This window comes from Pagrus pagrus (genome assembly GCF_965226575.1).
Source record: "Pagrus pagrus genome assembly, chromosome: 13".
Taxonomy (NCBI): Eukaryota; Metazoa; Chordata; class Actinopteri; order Spariformes; family Sparidae; genus Pagrus; species Pagrus pagrus.
The window spans coordinates 25,430,531-25,450,910 of NC_140197.1; the positions used below are offsets into that span (position 1 = coordinate 25,430,531).

The following is a 20,380-nucleotide window of genomic DNA, read 5'->3' on the forward strand; positions in this document are numbered from 1 at the left end:
GATTGTTAGATCTGGATAAAAGGCTTGCAGCTGAGTTCTGTGAAGTCTGTAGCCGTAATGAAAGTTGTTTGATGAAGGCACGGGTAGAGCTGATGATTATGTTGGCGCAAATGAAAAGAAACCAAGAAACATCTTGAGCTACGGGGCTAACTGTTGCTAACCAATGCACCCAGACTTGTAGATTACGGTAATTACACTCTCATAATATAGTTTTTCCTCCAGACTGAAGTCTCTAATCCATTTTTCTTCCTGTTGTAAATAAACATGTCCGTGGGGTGAACAGAAGCAGCTTCACGCCATAAAACAAACACTCAAACAGACTGTAGCTGTTTGTATTGTCAGCATGACTTACTGAGCAGCAATCCGAGTGTCTAAGTTTAACAGTGGAAATTGTTTACTTGACAAATTGCACACCTGATCTGAAAATGGCATGAATCGTGTCATATCATTGCATTTCATCTTTTTATTATGTTTTCTGAGTGTGTATTTTCAGCTCTGCCGCACCGGACTCTGTCGTCATTCATAATGTGGTAATGTCAGAGCAGCTAAATCATAAAAGGCACACGCTCTGGGTTGTGATAACAGAGGACACATTCACAGGTTTTGTGTGACTTAGTTCCTCAGTGATGCTTCTGCACAATGTGAGATAAGCGCCTCCTCCTGGCAGTTATTATAGCTGCCAGGATGACTGCAGCGCATGAGAGGGGACACATCCCTCGATCCCTCTGTATCTGATCATTTTCAGCTCAACCAATCCATTGTCGCAAAACATCCCGTCAACATTTAGATTGTATCACGCTGAACACACCTGACTGAACATTTTAATGTCAGTGTGAAGCCTGAATAAGTCACAAATGTGCATTGAACTGAGCAGTGAGTGAAACACTTTGGGGTGTTTAATCCTGGCTTTCTTGAGAAGGCTGAGGTAAAATGCAAATAAGAGATTTAACTAAAACAAACAATCCAAAATACATTTTGCGGATTAAACGAGAAGCACCGGAAACATCCAGAGGATTATGATTTTTTACTTTTTTAAAGAGTGTGCTTAGGAAGAAATACTCAAAAACACATAACAAACATGACTGTCGAAGCAAACTGACTGAACTATTTGTTGTTTTCTCGTTAATGGGTTTGACATTTCACACATACAAAATGCAGAAAAGCGAAAGAACTCTTCAAGTTAACAATTTCTCACTGGTACCAGAGAATTACTGCTGTTTTCTTCTTCTTTATATTTTTTTTATCACTGAATGTGCTGTAATCTAAAAAAGTAAAACTGAACTCTTGTAACAGGATAATTCATCATATTAAAACATTTTTTTTTTTTAAAGTATAAAATGTAATACTCACTGTTTCACATTTACAGGAGCACGTGCTCTGAGAGACAAAGTGTGTTGAATTATTGAAAAAGAAAACAAACAGGAATTGTCAGAGGAAGAGGATTGCAGAAAGTAGAGTTGAGGGCAAGAAGAGTTTTCATTGCTTCAGGCATAACAGTCTGAACTGCAATGTTTTTTTGCAGATTTGGTTGAGGACATGGAAACAGGGTGTCCTAGCAATATAGAAAAAAATAGCAGTGTTAGACTTAATATGGAGCCCTTTTTTATGGATTTTTGATGCAATATAAATTTTGCTAAATAACTTTCAAGATATGGTGGCATAAATAAATAATTAATCGTCACATTTTTATTTATTCTCTTGCAAGCAATGATGACACTGGGAGGGGGAACACCTAAGAGCCGCTCTGAACTTTAGACGTCAGTAAAGCAAGTTTTTGATAAGCGTCTTAGCCAATGAAAAGTTTCATTTCCTGTAAAGGCACGACTTTCAGCTTCATTTCCGTTTATGTGGCAGCTCTCTGTCATTTCCCTGAAGGATTTCCTGTGTAACCTCCAGTTAGTGTTGTTTGCAAATAACAAAACAGCAATGCAGACAGTGTGGCTCGATGGCAAAGACATCTGATCCACATCAGCCACTATCCACAAGAAAATCATCTTCATTAACACACACAGAGGACAAATGAAATAAAACTAAAGCATGTTTTTGTTTTGAAATGTATTATTATTATTATTATTATTATTATTATTATTATTATTATTAGTGGTAGAAGTAGTAGTAGTAGTAGTGGCAGTAGTAGTAGTATTGTTATTATTAAAGGATAGCATAAAAGAAGCAGAAGAAGAAGAAGAAGAAGAAGAAGAAGCAGAAGAAGAAGAAGAAAAAGAAGCAGAAGAGAAGAAGAAGAAGAAGCAGAAGAGAAGAAGAAGAAGAAGAAGAAGCAGAAGGAGAAGAGAAGAAGAAGAAGAAAAAGAAGCAGAAGAAGAAGAAGAGAAGAAGAAGAAGAAGAAAAAGCAGCAGAAGAAGAAGAAGAAGAAGAAGAGAAGAAGAGAAGAAGAAAAGAAGAAGAAGAAAAAGCAGCAGAAGAAGAAGAAGAAGAAGAAGCAGAAGAAGAAGAGAAGAAGAAGAAACGGTTTATATGGATAATAAATATGATAATAAACAATGATTTTAAAAAGTATTATATAGTATTATTGTATCATTGATCCGTGCTCGGTGAAGTTTCATGTAAAACGCTGTCATGTCCGCCCCTCTGTGTAGGGTGCAGCACTGCGCTGGAGTGAATGTTCGCGCTACCTCAGAACACCGACGAAGAAGAAGCAAAGGGCGGCCTTCAGCGACACAGCCACAGCACATCTAGCCAAGTTATTTTAGCCATAACGAAAAATCACTTTCCCTCCTTTAAGATAACCGACGTGCGGTTTGTTCGGAATAAAGATCCATTCATGTAAGTACATACAGCAGCCGGCGTTAAATAAAACGGTGCGATATTTAGCAGCTCAGAGGCAGAAGCTAAACATCTACTGCTCGCTATTGTTTGCGTTAGGGAACTAGTTTAACTTGGACATGCCTATGCTTTGTTAGGTTCAGTCTACTTCCTAGAAACTTAGCTGTCGGGTAGCGTCATGTAGCGGGTCAGGTCGGGGTATTTCCAAGACCGGAGAAAACTGTGTCTCAGTTTATAGTACGTGTGTGTTTTGGTAGTGGTTAAACTATGTGAGCTACACATTGCTAGCCGTTGCTAGCAGATGATGATTGCTAACGAGAAGTATACTCTCGGTGGTCCCAAGCCGCGGGTAACACACGTGCGCTAACTGTCATGAGCCCATTATCGGACAGCTCACTGTACGAGCTTCTTCCTCAACCGTAAAACTTCACTCAAAGGCTGTTTTAAGTCCTCGAGAATCGGGCAGGCGCCGTCAGGAAATAGACACGACTGTTTAGCGATGAAAGAAAACGTGTTTCTAGAATAAAGTTAATGTTGACTTTGCTGGCTGAAACGAGATGTGTGCAGCCGCCTGAAGCTAACATGATCAACCTATTCCTGACTCATGAGTTGTAACACAGATATTAATTTGAATAAAGACATAAAGGGAAAAGGTGAATACAACATTGGGTGTCGGACATCAGCTATGACGGAGCATGTTGACAGTTTGACTTGGCGGTTTTATATCCTCCGACTTCAATCCTTCTTATCATACCGATAAACGGCGGGTAATAACGTGAAATGCTCCTACACGTACTGCATGGGCACCATGTGTAAACCGTATGTCGTGAAACGCTTGTACTTGCTAGAAAACAGACGTTAAAAGCTGAAAAATCAATCAGTACCATCGACATGATGTCCGATAATGGACCTCTCGTGTCCAGATGCTATGATTAAACAGTTTCCCTGGGCCAATAAGTTCCCCCTTTATCGTCCCCAGCTTCAGAAATGTCACTGCCTGTGTATTATTGCTTGTGGCACACGGTCAACAGCTGTTTTGTTCACGTTATAAGCTCGCAAGCTCACAAAAGTGTTTCGCCTTAATTTCCGGAACTACACGTGTGTCGTCATTACTAAATGCGGAAGCTATAAACAGTGAGGGTTGGCAGGATCCTTTAGTATTACAACACTGAGCTTGTGATCTGTCAGCAACCAGTTGGACAGCCTGCTTATGGTGATTAATGATGATGAGCAAGGGGTGTTTTGATGTTGTTGTGTTTCCCCCCCCCCCCCCCCAGTGTTTGAAACAGTACTGTTAATCATCATTACAGGTGCTGACTGAGGAGTGGATATCTAAACACGCAATCATGTCCGGAGCGTGTCAGGACAGAAGGATTCGCTGGCAGGAGATTCAGAAGGGCCTCCAGTTCATCCAGTAAGTGTTTTCTTTTAGGTCACTTGTTGTGAAAGTGCAGGGAATCTCCCCCCGAAGCAGCTGAATTTTACTTTTATTTCAGAGTTCAGAGAGTTTTACATTTGCTGCCTTGTTTTCTTATCATCCTGTTTTTGAAATATTGCAGAGGATAAACATCAGCTGGGATTTCTTTAGGATCTTATCAGTACATGTCTGCTGCTGTTGCCTGTGTTAAAACATGCTTGGCTACCTCTACAGACTGCATGATGCAAGAATGACTTGCCAGCCTGCGTTGTTGTTCGGATCAGCTGGGTGTCAGCGAGACGACCGATTACTGGCTTTTAATGGTGGATATTTCCTGTTCTGGTCTGAGCTTTGTCTTCATGCATCAGGCAGGCTGGCATTATGTTCACATGTTGTTTTAGAGCTATGCCAGGCAGCGCAGTGTTGCATCTCATCTAATCTGACAGGGCCTTTTATTGTCAAAACAAAAGTGATACTTAAAATACTGCTATGTACAGTCAGCTTGAAACTTAACTGATGTATTGATGTGTTGTGCTGTCACTTTAAAGGGTAACTCCACCAGTTTTCCACATAACAGTGTGTTTACATACCTTGGGGAGTACCACTACATACGTGAAAAAGTGGACGAAAACATTTTGTGGCTCTAGAGGAAGCTGCATGAACTCTGGTAAATTCCCAGAGGGATGTCACTTAGTGGTTAGGTTACCTTGTGGGTAATGTAGGCACCAGGTTTTGAAAGCAGTCCACTGGTCTAGCATTTCACTCCAAATCTCATGGATAGTTTAAAACTAACCAGAGATATGGCCATTATTATTCAACGCATTCTTCTTCCTTTTCAAAAACCTGATGCCGACATTACCCACAAAGCAGCTTGGCTATATGAGTGACATAACTGGAAGCAATTTATCAGATAACATGCGGTTTCCTCTCGAGCCACGAAAGGCTTTATACTACTTTCACACATGCAGATGTACTCCCCAAGACTTGTAAACATATTTTAATGTGACCGTCTAATGAGCCGTATTATATTAGTAAATACTAAGGTCTCTGCAATCTACTAACCTAAAACCTGTAGACTAATAATTGATACTAGAAATGTATCAGAATACGAAGCAGCTGTTTTAGGATGTGAAAACAGGAAATGGATTAAGTCAGAACGTTTCAATTGATTTGTAAAAACATAACGAGCTTGTGTTCATTGTGTTATCTGTAAGATGAATATACAGACTGCCTTTGTTTCGTGGCTGTTCATGTGTCTGAAAACGAGCTCAGCATGTCTCAATAGAAGTCCAGTATGCAAAAGAGGAAAGACGACTTTTAATGCCAGATAGCAGCTGAACTAGAAACCGGCACAACACCACAGCTGTTCAGCGATTATTGCAAAAAAATTTCCATCATGACATTCATTGGCCTGACCTTTGAATATGCTGTAGCTAAAACAAATCATGCGCCCAATTTGGCAATGCAGCGAATGATTAATAAATCTCATATTAATCTTGAGAGTAACTTCAGTTCTGTGTCAGCATACAGATGTTTTATATCTGTAGTATATAAACAGCCATATTTACCTGGTTTTTATTATGTTTTGGTATAATTTCATACAGTCTCTTTAATTTCAGAAATAGAAAACAAAATGTACCGATTAGATATTTTCAAAGCTGAATTTGAAAGTCTGTTTTTTTTTCTTTTTGAGAAAGAGAGTGTGAACAGCTGTTTACAGAACGTTGTCAGCAGCCAATGTTGTCAGCACCTGCACACACAGCAACTGTAAACCACAAACACCACACACCTTCCTGTCTTGATGTCATGGGTTGTCTTAGGTTCAGAACCGGTTTGTTTTTTTATGACAATGCAGAACTTAATGCATAGTGTCACCTGAAGTGTTATAGGTACTGAGGAGTCCAGATCAACCAAAATATACAATACACATAGAATAAATTCCCCTTCAGCTTTTTTAAACATTTGATTCGGTAGATATTATGATGTGTAGGACGACCAAATGATTAGTCAAGAAAATAATTGTGAGATTAATCTTTTCCAGTCATACTTTTCAGTGACTTAAACTTTATTAGCCCTCGATGTGTACCCACTTGTCACTCCAGTTTATGTGTGTTTCTTTTACAGACAGTTTTGTTTGTAACCTGAGACTCTTTTTGCTTTTAGATCAACCCTTCCGTTTCCTGGAAGTCAAGAGCAGTATGAGGTAAGCTATGTAAATGTTTTATTTTAAGTTTCCAGCTTCCGTCTTATATCAGCACTTGTCCTGTATTGAGGCACACTGATAGGTAAACTGATATAAGGACAATGCGAGGGTCACAGGGAAGGCAACCTGTCATTTTTGTTTTTCAAAATAAATGTGTCTGAAAGAAAGGACAAACCAGCTTCACTCTTTATATTTTGTACTGATTTGTGTCTCTTCAATTTCCAGGTGTTCATTAAGGATCTCGTGTGGAATCTGTTTGGAGAAGGAAACGACGTGTTTAAAGAAGGGGAATGGACAAAATCCATTGAGATGTACACCGAAGCCTTGAGTATAGCAGACTATGCCGACTCAGAAGAAATCTGTGTTCCAACAGGTTTAATGGAAAAACTGTATGCAAATCGAGCTGCTGCGTACCTTAACATTGTTCCGGTAAGTAGGTGGTGACCGTCACACTCGAGTGTCTTCAGTTTCAGTCCCATTAGTTAGCGTTAACCACTGCCTGGTTTCGTTAGGACATGTCCTCAGCATATTGTGCTGTTGGTTCAGGGGTGTATCATAAATAACTGAAGTGTTGTCAAACATCTGATATTATTTTGTTTGATCTGCACTCTCTGAATTATTGATTGCACCACATCAGATTTGCTGTTTTCCTGCCCTCGTCTAAGATGTACTGTGTTTTAAAGACTTATGTTTAATTGGCTTTGTAAAGTGCCAGTGTATTTTGTCAGACAAATTTTGACAAACTCATATTTCCACCTGTCTAACTCAGGTGGTAACTGCATTCTTTTCATGCGCACCAGAGGTCTAGTGTTGTGCATGTTGGCTCACTAGCCACGTTTCCATAAAATGGCAAGCAAATTTTAAGCAAACTTTTGAAAGTTCACAAAAAATATAAGAAGTCAAAATGCAAATCTGGAGTGTTTCCATAAACTGTTTTGAGCGAATGAACTGGGCTATGTAAAGCATAATTTTGTCAGAGGATAACACGGTGTAGGTTATGTGGCTATGTCATGCATGGATTTGGAAGTAAACAGACCAGGAGACAAAATGGAGAGAGGTCCTCAGGAATTATTTTCGATAGGGCAAGTTGTAATTGTTCTTGCATGTCAGCTAGCACTGGCCATGTTGCATGCAGTCTGGAGACGACGAAGAAATGCAATGATTATAATGCACACAGTAGACGGGAGAAACAGCTGATCAGTCATGTGAATTGAATGTTCGCTACGCCAGAGTTTATTTGGCAAATCTATTTCTATCAAACATTTTGCACATTAACTCTCATTTGCAAAAGACAAAATAAACCTCAAGCGAGCGTACAGACTTTTTGTGAATTAAAGGTATTGAGGTTTTTTCTAATTTTGCCATTTCCATAACATTTCGAATACGATGTTCTTCAAAATGCCCAATAAAACGCTTTATGGAAACACGGCTGCTGGCACGCCGAAATGGATCAAAGCCAGCATTAATGCTAGTTACAAGCTAGACTTTGTCCAAGACAAAGAGGCACGCTATCCAAGAAAGCAAATAAGCGTATTTCCTGAAAAGACAAATGGATCCTTTGTAAAGCAAAAACATTGTTGCTCTTAAAGGGTTACTCCACCAATTTTACACATTAAGGTGTATTTACAGGTCTCAGGGAGTACTAAGGCATATGTGAAAAACGATAAAATCTTTGTGGCTCCAGAGGAAGCCGCATGTAATCTGATAAATTACCGCGTCTAGTGTTGTCACTTAGTGGCTCAGTTGTATTGTGGGTAATGTAGGCAGCAGTTTTGAAAACAAATTATCCAAAACGATACAGCAGGTATGCTACATTATTATTCTTGTATAGTATATAGCTTCATTATAAAATGAAGCTATATACTACATTCATTGTACTTGTAGTATGATGTGATGAACAGTAACCACGTCCAAGTCCCACTGGATCAGAACATGTAATATGTGACACGTTTCAAGTGTCATGTTAAGAATTGTTAATCATTTTATCAAAGGCGGTAAATAATGAGTCCATAAGTTCCAGTAAGATTAAGTCAGCGGCTGCACTCTCACATCCTTTTTACCTCCGTATGCATTGCAGTGATAATCTCTCACATCTGTAACATCTGGTGTTTATTTGTTTATTTAAGGGATTCCCATTAGCTGTTGCCATGGCAATCAGCTAATCTTCCTGGGATCCACACATGACATTGAATACAATATAATACATTACATGAAGAAAATGAATGGATTGGATGAATTACACAAATATACATTAATGTAAGAATAGAAAAACATTTGCACTCATATATAATTCAAAGCCAGTCAGTCAGTTAATGGTTCGGTCGAATACAAATGTTGGCATCTCTGAGTTAATGGTACTGCTGAACATTGCAGCCATGTTTAAAGAAATTCTTCACTCGGTGGTGAGAGGTGTCATGTGACCGAGCCACGGTTGGCAGAAAACGTCAATTTGTACAAAATTGATGCTTTCAGAGGAACATTCCCTGTCTGTGTCTGGCTGCTTTGAATCATTTTACATGGCAGTGAAAAACACTCTGCTGTCCTCCGGGAGACCACACCCATACCTGAGACAACTCACTGAACACGTAAAGTCAATTTATGTTCAAAGAGAGGCTTCTTTGTTCTGTGTTCGCTGTGCATTTTTCTAACTCTGGGACTTGTATTTGTTTTTTCCTAGGGACTGTATGACCAAGCACTAGAAGACTGTGAAAAGGCTCTCCAGTTGAATGAGGGGAACCACAAAGCGCTGTACAGAAAAGCAAAATCCTTGAAGGAGATGGGGAGACATCAAGAGGCCTATGAGGCTGTTGCCAAATGCTCTCTAGCAGTGCCTCAGGTAAGGTGTAACATCTGTGTGTTTTTATGTTATTTTATTAAAAGTGTGGTGGAAATCCACTCACTTTTCTGTCTCTGTGAATTTGACAAGATTCAAGAAAATAGCCGAAATGCTGTCCAGGCTGCCTGCAGGAAGAGCACACACCCAGTGGAGTCTAGGTCATTCTGGCATGTTGCCTGAGTCCAGTGGCTGCATTACAAGATTAGCTCGACATTAAAAGACATTTGACTATTAGTGCACTACCTTTAGTTTGCATTTTAGATAAAACTGATGCAAGTGTAACTTTGGTGTAAGCAGCAGCAGCTACATTTAATTTGCATTGCAGATGTCCCCCCTCAGGTTAAAAGGATGTTTTACTGCTGCTGCAGTGGTCTGTCCTAACTCATTACATTTCCATTCAGTTTGTCCTACAAATACAGAATTATGCCGACTTAAAAATTAGGAAAGCGGCATGTTTGACAGCTGTGTAGCTGTACTTTAAGAAGTGCTGACCTCGCAGCTCCATCACACTGCATCACTCTCCTGGGGTATTTAATGTAATCCTGTATATGGAGAGGAGTATCTGTCCGGTAATGTTGTGGCAGGAACATTTTGACAGGGCTTAACTGACCTCCATCATCTCCAGTATTATAAAATACTGAAGTTTAAGTACAGTTTTCAGCCAACAACAGCACTTGGTATATGTTTGGCTCTTAAGTCTACACTGTGTGACGCTACTCAGGTGCAGCAGTTTGATGTGATGAGTTGCATTTTCTTGAGTGGACTGTGTAGATGCTGCAGTTGTTAAGTCAGAATTATAAAAATACATACTATAACTGCAACAATTACTTGATTAATCAATTAGTTGTCAGCTATTATATGAAATGCCAACTATTTTTAATAGTTGAATAATTGGTTTGAGTAATTTTATAAGAAAAAAAGTATAAATTCTCTAATTTCAGCCTCTTAAATGTGAATATTTTCTGATTTCTTAACTGCTCTAAACTGAATATCTTTTCATTGTGGAAACAACAAGACATTTGATGTCATCTTTTGCCATCTCACCATTTTCTGACCAGACAACTAATCAATTAATCAAGGAAATTATCAACAGATTGATCGGCAATGATAAACACCGTTGGTTACAGCCCTAACATATTTAAATCAAAGCATTTCTACCATTTAATGGCATAATAAAATGTACAAAGATCATATGTCTTGAGGGTTTGAATGAAAGTTGTTGATGTGTTTCCACAGGATTCCAGCGTCACACAGCTGACTCAGGACCTTGCCAAAATTTTGGGATTGAAAATCCGTAAAGCTTATGTAAGGAGTAAGGTATGTTTCATGAATCAGTTAATATTATAACACATTTGAAACTGTGCTCTCAGATTTATGGCTTTTGATTATTGGCGGTTTCTGCTGCTCTTCCATAAAATAAAGATGGTCATAATTTAATGAAGATGAGTTTTTTTTTTCTTTCCGTTTTAACAGCCTGCCTTGAATGTTTTGCGAGGATCAAGTTATCAAGATGCATCATGTGACAAGGTAAGACACGACTTTTCCGCTACATAATCTGAAATATGTATCTATACTCTCCCAAAATGTCATTCGCTGAATTTCTTTATTTCTTTTATTCAGTTTTCTCATGGGTCGTCTTCAGTTGAAGATATAGAAACGGGTACGTTAAATCCTTTTTCAGCTTCTCGTTGATAATTAAAAATGAGCAGGACAGCAGTCATTCACCGTGTTTTTCCCTGATGTGTTTTTAGAAGTGCCTCAGCTGACCCAGGATAGCTGTGTCGTGGCTCCAGTCCCAGCCCCAATCCAACCTCCAGTATCGGTTCACTCGCCTCTAACAGAATCGGTGGTGGATGAACTTCCTCCCACCAACAGCATCTCATCTGTGACCCCGTCTGAGCCACCAGGCTTCGAGTCTGTTAACCTGCCTGTGTCTGTACCCACGTCGGTTCCTCTTCCTGTGCCCACATTTGTTAACGGGTGCAGAACCAGTAAGCCTTGCCCGATTCTTCCGACCAGTCAAGATTTTGACGCGGACATCATCGGGGACGACCTAGATGATCTGCTGGACCAAGCTGGCCCCGAATCAGCCTTGGTAAGTGAGCTTAGTAGCTTATGAGCTTATTCCATCAATGTATTTGTATGCGTTGCATTTTGAAGAACCGCATGAGAAAATGATGAAAATTAGAATTTCGCAAAAAAGTTTTGACATGGTTTTTGAGCTAATCAGGAGATGGAAACCTCTTCTGGTAAAGTTCTGATCAATTAACTAATTGGTTGACTAACCAGCTTTTTGTGCTCCGAAAGAAGCTTCTGCTCGTTGCTGAAACAGAAATGTCATATTTCAATTGTGTTTTTTGTGTTTTTCACGGTTTGACTGGCGCTTTTTTAAAGGTCCCATATTGTGGAGAGTGGGATTTCCATGTCTTTTTTAGACTAATAAAGCAGGTCTAGGTGCTTTTTAAATACTATGAGTATCAAAATATCAAAATGCTCAATCCATGAAAAAATGCACACAGCCCATACTTGCCCTCAAATGAGCCATTGGGATATATACATATATAATAAACAGTCACCGCCCTCACCTGCCAGCACATCTGTAGTTGGAAAAAACACCAGCAGAGGTGAGATGGAAACTGGTGGGCGGTGCTTGCTTGTGCCTGTGAGAGCTGACCAATCAGAGCAGACTTTTGGGAGGGGGGCCTTGAAGAGACATGAGCTTTCAGACGGATGGTGAATAGAGGTGCTGCAGCAATGGACAGTACGAGAAAAACAATGTGTTTTTTGAGAATTAAACCATGTAAACATATTGTAGGAGACACCCAAAATAAAATTATGAAACTGAAAATGAGCATAATATGGGACCTTCATTTACCAACCTCTTCTTCTGCGTTGGTATGATAGTGTTCGTACAGAAGAGTTGGCAGCACTTACTGCTTATCTCTCTGAACCAACTCATAATAATGTAACGGTAGTGGATGAAACAAGCATTCATTCACATTTTCTTTGCCAATTTTCCTCAAACTTAAATTGCTTAGGATCGACACCTGGCTGTTGATGAATACATTTTATCAGCATGTCGATATCTGGACTAGAGTGTGACTTATTTTGTGTCTCTCTCCAGGTCATACCGACAGTGAAGGGGCCTCTTCCTTTGCCAACCAGTATTGCCTCGGGCAGTTCCATGTCGAGTCCATTCCTGATGCCATCTCACATCAACCCATTTCTCCACAGCAGCGCCCAGCAGTGCACTGTAACTCTGCCCCCGCTGTATCACAAGTCAGGGTCAAGTGCGTATTTTGGTATGGACACTTTTGATGCCCTCCCCCCACCACTGGACTCCCTGGATAGTCTCAACATATCGGACTATAAAACGGGTATTTGTCTTTGTTACGTAGCCTGTTTAATCATGGTGTCATAATAAATATTGTACATATTGATTTTACAAACAATATCAGCTGACTGATATTTAACCTGCTTATTCATTTCATTTATTTAGTTTCTTATGTTTTTTTTCTCCCCTCTGTCAAAAAAAGATTTTGCTCCGAGTCCATTCATTCCACAGGTAATTTTTGTTTATGGCATTAATAATTATGAGGTATTGTAAGTGAAGATGTGGTCGCATGCTTATATTTTGTCATATTACATGTGTTTTTAACAGATGAACAATAATGAAACCCCGATGGGAATGGCTGTGGGTATGCCTGAAGTCAAGGGTCTTCTTCCTGCTGCTGTGGATTTAGCGAAGAACCCCTTAGCTGAAACACATGAATTCAAACAAGCGTGCTCGATCTGCTACGTCAAAACTGGTGAGGATTGTTGTCACAGTCAAGTTGTGTCTGTGTGTCTAAGCTGTGGGCTAATGTGTTATTTTATTTTTAATTATCCTCAGGGCCCGGTGTGTTGGATTACACACTTCATACAGAGGAGCATAAATGCAAAAAGGACGCTTTGCTCGGCAGAATCAAACATTCTCCAGACAAAACGTGGAAGCTCATTCGGCCCAGGCCAACAAAAACCCAATATGTCGGACCTTATTACATTTGCAAAGGTAAGATTTATGATGTTATAACATTTTATTAATATTGACATGAACACTTTCCTCCTTTTCTTTTACTGAAGGGCTGAAGAAGTAATCAAATATTATCAAAATTGCAATATGGCCAAGTGTAATATCCAAATTGCATGTTTTTATATAAAGGTCAATGTGTCAAACACAACACATCACCTCTTCCTGAAGTAAATTAACTTAGATGGTGTTCTTCTTAACACGCTGTACACAAGCCTTGTTATGTTTTATCTTTTTTGATACAAATCTAAAATGTTATGCCCTCAATGTTGCGACAGTTTTCCCTCGTGGTATCCTTCCTCAGATTAGGAGTCACCCCAACAATGTTACTCGGTCTGCATACTTTCATCTCCTGAATATTAATCGTCTTCGCCTGTCACTTACTCCGAACATCACTGCCATTCTCATTCACTCCCTGATTACATCCTGCTTTAACTACTGCAGCTCTATTCTCTTTGCTCTCCCTTTCAAATGCCTTCATAAAACATCAGCTGGTCCTGAACTCTGCAGCCCATATCATTACCAGAACTCCGTCCATAGATCAAATAAGTCCGGCTCTTCAGAAGCTTCACTTGCTCCCACTGATTTTAAGATTCTGCCTCTCACCTTTAAGGCCCCTCATAACCCTCCTCCTCTGTATCTTTCTGAATCCCTTCATATATTCACGCCCTCCCACACTCTCAGATACTCTTCTGCCACCCAGCTCACTACAGTGTCTCCCCACTTTACTGCCATGTGGTCTTCGGTTTGGTTTTTTTTGTACTCGATCTTGTCACTTGTCCTTGAATGCTCTCTTAGGTGTCTATAAATAAAATGTGTTATTATTTATTATCATGGTATAGAGTATCGATCGTGTGCTTCTCTACCTACTCTTATTTATTACCAGGGGTGTCACGAATCTGATATTAAATGATGTTTCATAGATCCTTTATTGATTTCTTTGAGAAGAGGGTCCACTCGTGGCAGGAGAACTTAACTGAACAGAAGTGATATCATTGCTAGAGATCTTTAGTTGATTTAATCAGGAAGAGGGTTTACTCTGGACAGACTTGAGAAAATGAACTTTGTAACAAACTGATTTCTATGTTTTTTTCTTTTTTCTTTTTTTTGCTGAATCGCTGAGAGTGGTATTTTTTGTTGAACTCTGTAATCTTTATATTTGCTGAATATTAATTGAACTTGCCGAACTCCAGCATACCAAAATCCAGCAGGAGAAAGTCGAGCTGTTGTTCCAATCAATGATTAGTTGATTTTAAGAAATCCAAATCTAAGTCTGACAGTAGCATAGCCGTCAGTGCTGAAAAAAAAAACATTAATCGGAAGTCGGAGTCGTAACTCTCCTTTTTATTACACATAAATATTCACGTTATTTAAGCAGCTTGTTGTTTCTAGCAACTTTTTTGAACTTTGCTGTTTTGGCACCAAAAACTCACGTCGGCATAAAATCTAATTCTAAAATGTTGCCGGTGTTGTTTCAGAGGTGGCTGTTGGGAAAGAGTGCCTGTACCCTGGCCACTGCACATTTGCATACTGCCAGGAAGAGATTGACGTTTGGACTCTGGAGCGAAAAGGATTCATCTCCAGAGAACTACTCTTCGATCCCTACGGGCCCAACTCCAATGTCAGGTTGACTGTCCCCAAGATCTTACAGGAGCATCATGGGATATTCATGTTTCTCTGCGGAGTGAGTATTTAGTTACTTAATTCAAAACTGGTATGACCTCTGTGACTGCAGCGGTGATGTTGTCAGTGACGCCCAATTGCAATATTGTGTTTCATTCCCATTGTGAGGAGAAGAAAATGTGCCCAACTAATTTGTAAATGGATACGTAGCAAGGAGGAGTGGAACAATTTCTTCTGCTGTCAAGACAACAGATGGTTGCTCACAATGAGCCACAACATTACTAAGCAGTGCTTTTGCTTTACCCAGAAAAATAAGGCCATTAAATGCAAAAATGTTAATGTGATAAATGGTATGTGAGAAATGCAGCGCTGCGCTTTTCATTTTTTGCTTCTTTGTAATAAACATTGTTGTTGGTGCTCATTAGCAGCTGGTGTACTTGGATCAGTTGTTATGGAGTTTTAGAGTGATGTTTGATGGTATTCCCCTGAGACTCGTGTCCCTGTCTGTCATCACTGTAGCAAATCTGCCCTGTTCTTATAGAGTTTTGACATTTTCCTAAAACATCTTGTTTAATTTGCAGGTGTGCTTTGATCACAAGCCCAGAATAATCAGCAAAACCAACAAAGATGACCCTTCACTCTGCTCTCATCCAGTGACGAAGCACGTCTTTGAGGATCATAAGTAAGTTAATCACATTTTACGGATCTGAATCCTGCTTCTCCCCCGTGAAATTATAGTTTAAGCAATATACCTTGTGCAAATATGTGTGGAAATGAGAGCAGGATACACTTGTACTGATTGTTTTCCTGCTCATCTTTAAGGTGCCTGGTCCACATTTTGAAGGAGAATACGGTCCGTTATTCCAAAATCAGACCCTTGATTCCTCAGTGTCAGCTGGATCTGTGTCGCCATGAAGTCCGCTACGGCTGCGTGAGAGAGGACGACTGCTTCTACGCCCACAGCCTCATCGAGCTGAAGGTCTGGATGATGCAGCACGAGCTCGGTAAGGCAGATTTTGTTTTTAGAAAAACTGTTGCCAAGGCTTCTTCTAAAATGTTCCAATATGTCCCATTTACCAACACGAACACATTTTGTAGTATTTTTCCACTGTTACATTTTTTTTTTCACTTTTATTTCTCATTATAGGCATCACTCCTGAAAGTATTGTCCAGGAGGCAAAGAAGTTTTGGAATGCAACAGCATCGTTGCAAGGAGCCCAGGTAAGCCCAACAGCAGGACTCTGCTCCCTGATTCTACAGGTTTATTGTAACATTTCCTAATTTGATTGTCGACCTGAGGTTGCCTTTATTACAGCTAATTGACTTTGACTTCAATAAGATAATTCTTTTCACTAAATTACTAAAGTCCTTTGTCTGCTGACTGACCAGAAAAAGAATTAGATTTGTCATCATATTAGTCATCGTTTTTTAACAGAGGGAATTATGGACAGCTCTTTTTTTTTTTTAATCAATCCACAATCAGAAAATACTGTCAACTGCCATAAAAAACACGTTTTTGCCATGTTTTAATGGATAAAATGTAATATAAATCAAAATACAGGAAGGTTTGGTGTATGTTATTGCTACTGAAGTTGAGATTTCTGGCTGAGGGTCTGAGACATATCTGTATATATCTCTGGAACAGAAATATGATCTAAAATAAACAACTTCTGTGTTCTGGATGTTTTCTTTCTACTGGAGTTGAAGAAGACAGGAAAAATAGCTCAAAATCAGCCAGTGTCTCCCTTGATTGTTGATCGGAAAGATTTTAACCAGATTTAAATGTTTTTTTTATCAGCAGCTTTCAAGTGTACAAAGGAGATTTGGGCCTCCAAATCTGAAGATGATGTTTGTCTGTGGCCAGTGCTGGAGAAATGGCCAACTCAGCGAGGCTGACAAAAACAAGAAGTATTGCTCAGCCAAGGCACGACACACGTGAGTATTAGAGGGTCCCAAACATGTGAATTGTGGACAGGAGGTGAATTAACATGTTAAACAGTGCAATACAATACATACACACACACTGAGTCTCTGTTTTTCTGTCTCAGGTGGGCAAAAGACAGGCGGGTGGTGCTTGTAAGTTCCCATGAAAGGAAAAAGTGGACAACAGTCAGACCACTTCCAACCAAAAAACCCATCCCGTCTCAGTTCGAGGTATGTGTCAAAGCTTTTCTTATTTTTAACCCAAGATAGTTTTTTTGTTTTTTTGTTTACCAAATAATTTCTCTTTCTCAGATTTGCATGCACGTGACAGCTGGCAAGAAGTGTCAGTACATCGGGAATTGCACATTTGCTCACAGTGTAGAAGAAAGAGACCTTTGGACCTACATGAAGGAAAACAACAGTGAGTTTGTCAAGAAGATTGGCTCTGCTCCCTGGTAGAATTTAATTAGTAGAATGTAATTAGTATGTGATGCACTAGACGTGATCACGCTAATTTTATCCCCTCATTTAGTTCCAGATATGGATCAGCTTTATGAGCAGTGGCTGCAGTCTCAGAAGCCTGGCTGGGGTGAAGAGACCTCCAATAACTCTGTTCGAGAGAACGGCAAACAGATCCACATGCCAACGGACTACGCCGAAGAAGTGGTGAGTTTCAAAGTCCAGCAAGAATGACACAGTGAGCCACAGTCAGCCGTTTACATGCACAAAATATTTTGGTTTTTTGCACTTTTTCCAAAACAGTATTCCTACAAACCAGTTTACATGGCTGACAAAAATTAATATTCCTGTTGACATGCAGTTGTGTTTACTAACATCGTTTATCATAATCGATATGGAAAAGTGGAACAGCTGGAGCTGTTTGTGCCATTTAGCTTTCTTTCTTCATCAATAATAAACTTTATTTCTGCAACACTTCACAGAATATTGTGTCATAGAGTACAAGAGAGACAAATTAAACAAATAAAATCAGATGCTTCGCAAAATACAATAGTGGTGCAAAGAGCAGTAAACTATATTAATAGAAATGGTTAGTTATATGTTCTGTTATTGTGTTAAAGGATCCTGGGGGTTAACCGTAAACATGCAAGTGACCGTGTGTTGTAAACTTGTAAACTTTTTGAATGTGCTGTTTGTCCAGAGACGGTTCCTAAAACCAGAATAATATCTGCTTAATCAGAGAATTATATATTTGGAATGTGGCCTAATTGTGAATATCCAAAGGGAATATGCTGTTAACATGAGTCGTATCCAATTGAGAATATTGTCATCTTTAGAAAAACAGTGGAATGATATCAATGCTTTTGTGTGGTGATGATCAAAGTAATCAAGGTTAGTGTACAAACTGTTCAGTGGAATTTAGCTGAGACTGGATATCTAGGAGGTATGTTTAATTTGTGTTGCACGTGACAAAATGTTAATTAATGTCTTAGTTTGCAGTTTAGTTTTTATCAGTTTAACATCTTAAAGTGTTAAACACCACCTCATTAGCAGCTGTATTTATTGCTTTTGGTGGATAATCTTTTAGTTGTCGGAATCTGTCGATGCAGTAAAAAACTATTAGTGCCTAATGATGAAATCGTGTCAACATTTCGATAAAATCTTGCTGTTTTCTGTGTGATGAAAAATAATCAGTGATTAAGAAACAGGCGGTAATTAGTCATCTGTGTAAATGTGATTACTCTGTGTGTTTTTTGCAGGCTGGCAATCACTGTTGGCTGTGTGGTAAGAACTGCAACAGCGAGAAACAGTGGCAGCAGCACATCACTTCAGAAAAACACAAAGACAGAGTTTTCAACTCTGAGGATGATCAGAACTGCTGGCAGTATCGATTTCCCACAGGCACTTTCAAAGTTTGTGAGAGGTGAGATGAGTCACACAGAACGCTGCATGTCTGTGGTTACCAGGCTGTTTCCAGCTATTTTTTTTGACGGTTGACCTTGTGTTCTGGCAGGTTCCTCAAAGGCACGTGCACAGAGGATGACTTGTGTAAGCTGGCACACGGGGAGCAGGAACTAAAAGAGTGGATGGAGCGCAGGGAATTCCTTTTGATGAAACTTGCCAAAGCCAGAAAAGACCATCTTATAGCACCAAATGACAATGACTTTGGAAAATACAGTTTTCTGCTTAAAGACATTATATAATGATGTGATGACAATGCTCGTGCTCACTTGCAAATAATGCAGTATTCAAACAAGTAAGGTGATCCTTTAAAGGGCCTCTGAGGTGCACAGGAAATTAGCCTGATCACAGCATGATTTTAAAGAGGGTGTTCAGGACGGGCCCTCTGATTGGTGGCTGGTTTACTCTGATCTGAACTGCAGGAGTGTTATCGATAACAGCAAATAGACACTTGAAGCTTTGCTATGCACCGTTCGGTAGAATATCTGAAGCTGGTGATGAGAATGGCATGTGTAAACCTTGATCAGAGACGTGTTCTTACAGTTGACCTAAAAACAAGTAATTTCTTTTCATAAGCATTTTCTTATATGTTAATGATCTTTACCCTTCAATAAGTTTCAAGTATTGAATACTTAAATTGAGAGTTCAGTTGACATTCACACTTTCCATTTATCTAATAGTGTTACCAGTGTAATGGGCACCACAAGAAATAAAGCTTCTTTTTTAATCTGTGTTTAAACTGCTGCGTTTTTTATTTCACTGCTGCAACCGGTGGTGGGCTTCAGATCGGTTCCTTCATTAAATGCAGTAATAAAACACTTTAAAAGGTATTAGTGTACTGCAAGTACTCAATGCAGAAGCCCCCTTGTATATGTTGTTCTATATATCATATTGTTACTGAAGCTTCATATGTAAGCAGCTTAACCATGGAGCTGCTGGAGGTGAAGCTACTTTTACACACAAGTTGGTAGTTTTATCTATAATAGTTGAGATCTTACAGACTCATTTATTATAATTGTAATACTTCTCTGCAGAAATCAAGATGAAGCCTAACATGTCCAGTAATAAAAGGGTTAGGTCTCAATTTGTGAATCCTGACACAGTATTTAGAAATATTTAGATTCAGTTTTTTGTAGAGAAAAGTAGGCAGAGTACTTGAAAACCTGAGTCTTTAATATCTGTAAAACCATCCTGCATCTGATATTCAAGTTATTACAAAGATGATGGAAGCAGAAGACATTTCTAAAGTTAATATACAAGATGCATCGGTATCCTATTTTTCTTACCAAGCACAAAAATTTCAATTCTAGTGATAAGTTAAAGCGACAATACACCCATAAATCAAAAAATACATATTTTTCCTCTCACTTGTGATGTTATTTATCCATCTAGATTGTTTTGGTGTGAGTTGCTGAGTTTTGGAGACGTCTGCCTTCTCTCTAATAAAATGGAGCTAGATGAGAGAAAACTCGACAACAATGTCTCTCCCCAGAAACCATGAGCCGGTTACTCAAGATCATCACTTTGTCGTGAGCAGTTTGTTTTCTTTTCCATGTCACGAGATTCATGCTCATGACACATGTTTTCTTCTGTGAGCTGACAGA

At 39.3% G+C, this 20,380-nt stretch overlaps 1 protein-coding gene across 2 annotated transcripts; it reads left to right on the plus strand.

Annotated features, from left to right (window-relative positions):
- The first annotated feature begins 2,601 nt into the window (after nt 1-2,601).
- On the plus strand, nt 2,602-19,509 carry zc3h7a (zinc finger CCCH-type containing 7A). Of its 2 annotated transcripts, none has more exons than XM_084372104.1 (23): nt 2,602-2,785; nt 4,096-4,199; nt 6,366-6,405; nt 6,631-6,834; nt 9,083-9,241; nt 10,478-10,558; nt 10,715-10,768; nt 10,862-10,901; nt 10,993-11,336; nt 12,366-12,618; nt 12,778-12,806; nt 12,903-13,050; nt 13,134-13,292; nt 14,789-14,994; nt 15,515-15,615; nt 15,756-15,937; nt 16,081-16,154; nt 16,732-16,868; nt 16,982-17,087; nt 17,169-17,277; nt 17,389-17,522; nt 18,575-18,738; nt 18,829-19,509. In XM_084372104.1, the coding sequence occupies exons 2-23, from the start codon at nt 4,132-4,134 to the stop codon at nt 19,016-19,018; spliced, it is 2,982 nt and encodes a 993-aa protein (XP_084228230.1). In that variant the 5' UTR covers nt 2,602-2,785; nt 4,096-4,131; the 3' UTR covers nt 19,019-19,509. The 2 variants fall into 2 exon arrangements, with proteins under 2 accessions (XP_084228230.1, XP_084228231.1); XM_084372105.1 differs by having other exon boundaries at nt 16,735-16,868.
- Nucleotides 19,510-20,380: the final 871 nt, after the last annotated feature.

Excerpts from the sequence above, each read along its gene's own strand:
- zc3h7a (XM_084372104.1), top strand. The coding sequence starts at position 4,132 with ATGTCCGGAGCGTGTCAGGACAGAAGGATTCGCTGGCAGGAGATTCAG. Across the intron at positions 13,293-14,788 it reads ACCTTATTACATTTGCAAAG|AGGTGGCTGTTGGGAAAGAG; the intron begins GTAAGATTTATG and ends GTGTTGTTTCAG. Across the intron at positions 18,739-18,828 it reads ACTTTCAAAGTTTGTGAGAG|GTTCCTCAAAGGCACGTGCA; the intron begins GTGAGATGAGTC and ends GTGTTCTGGCAG.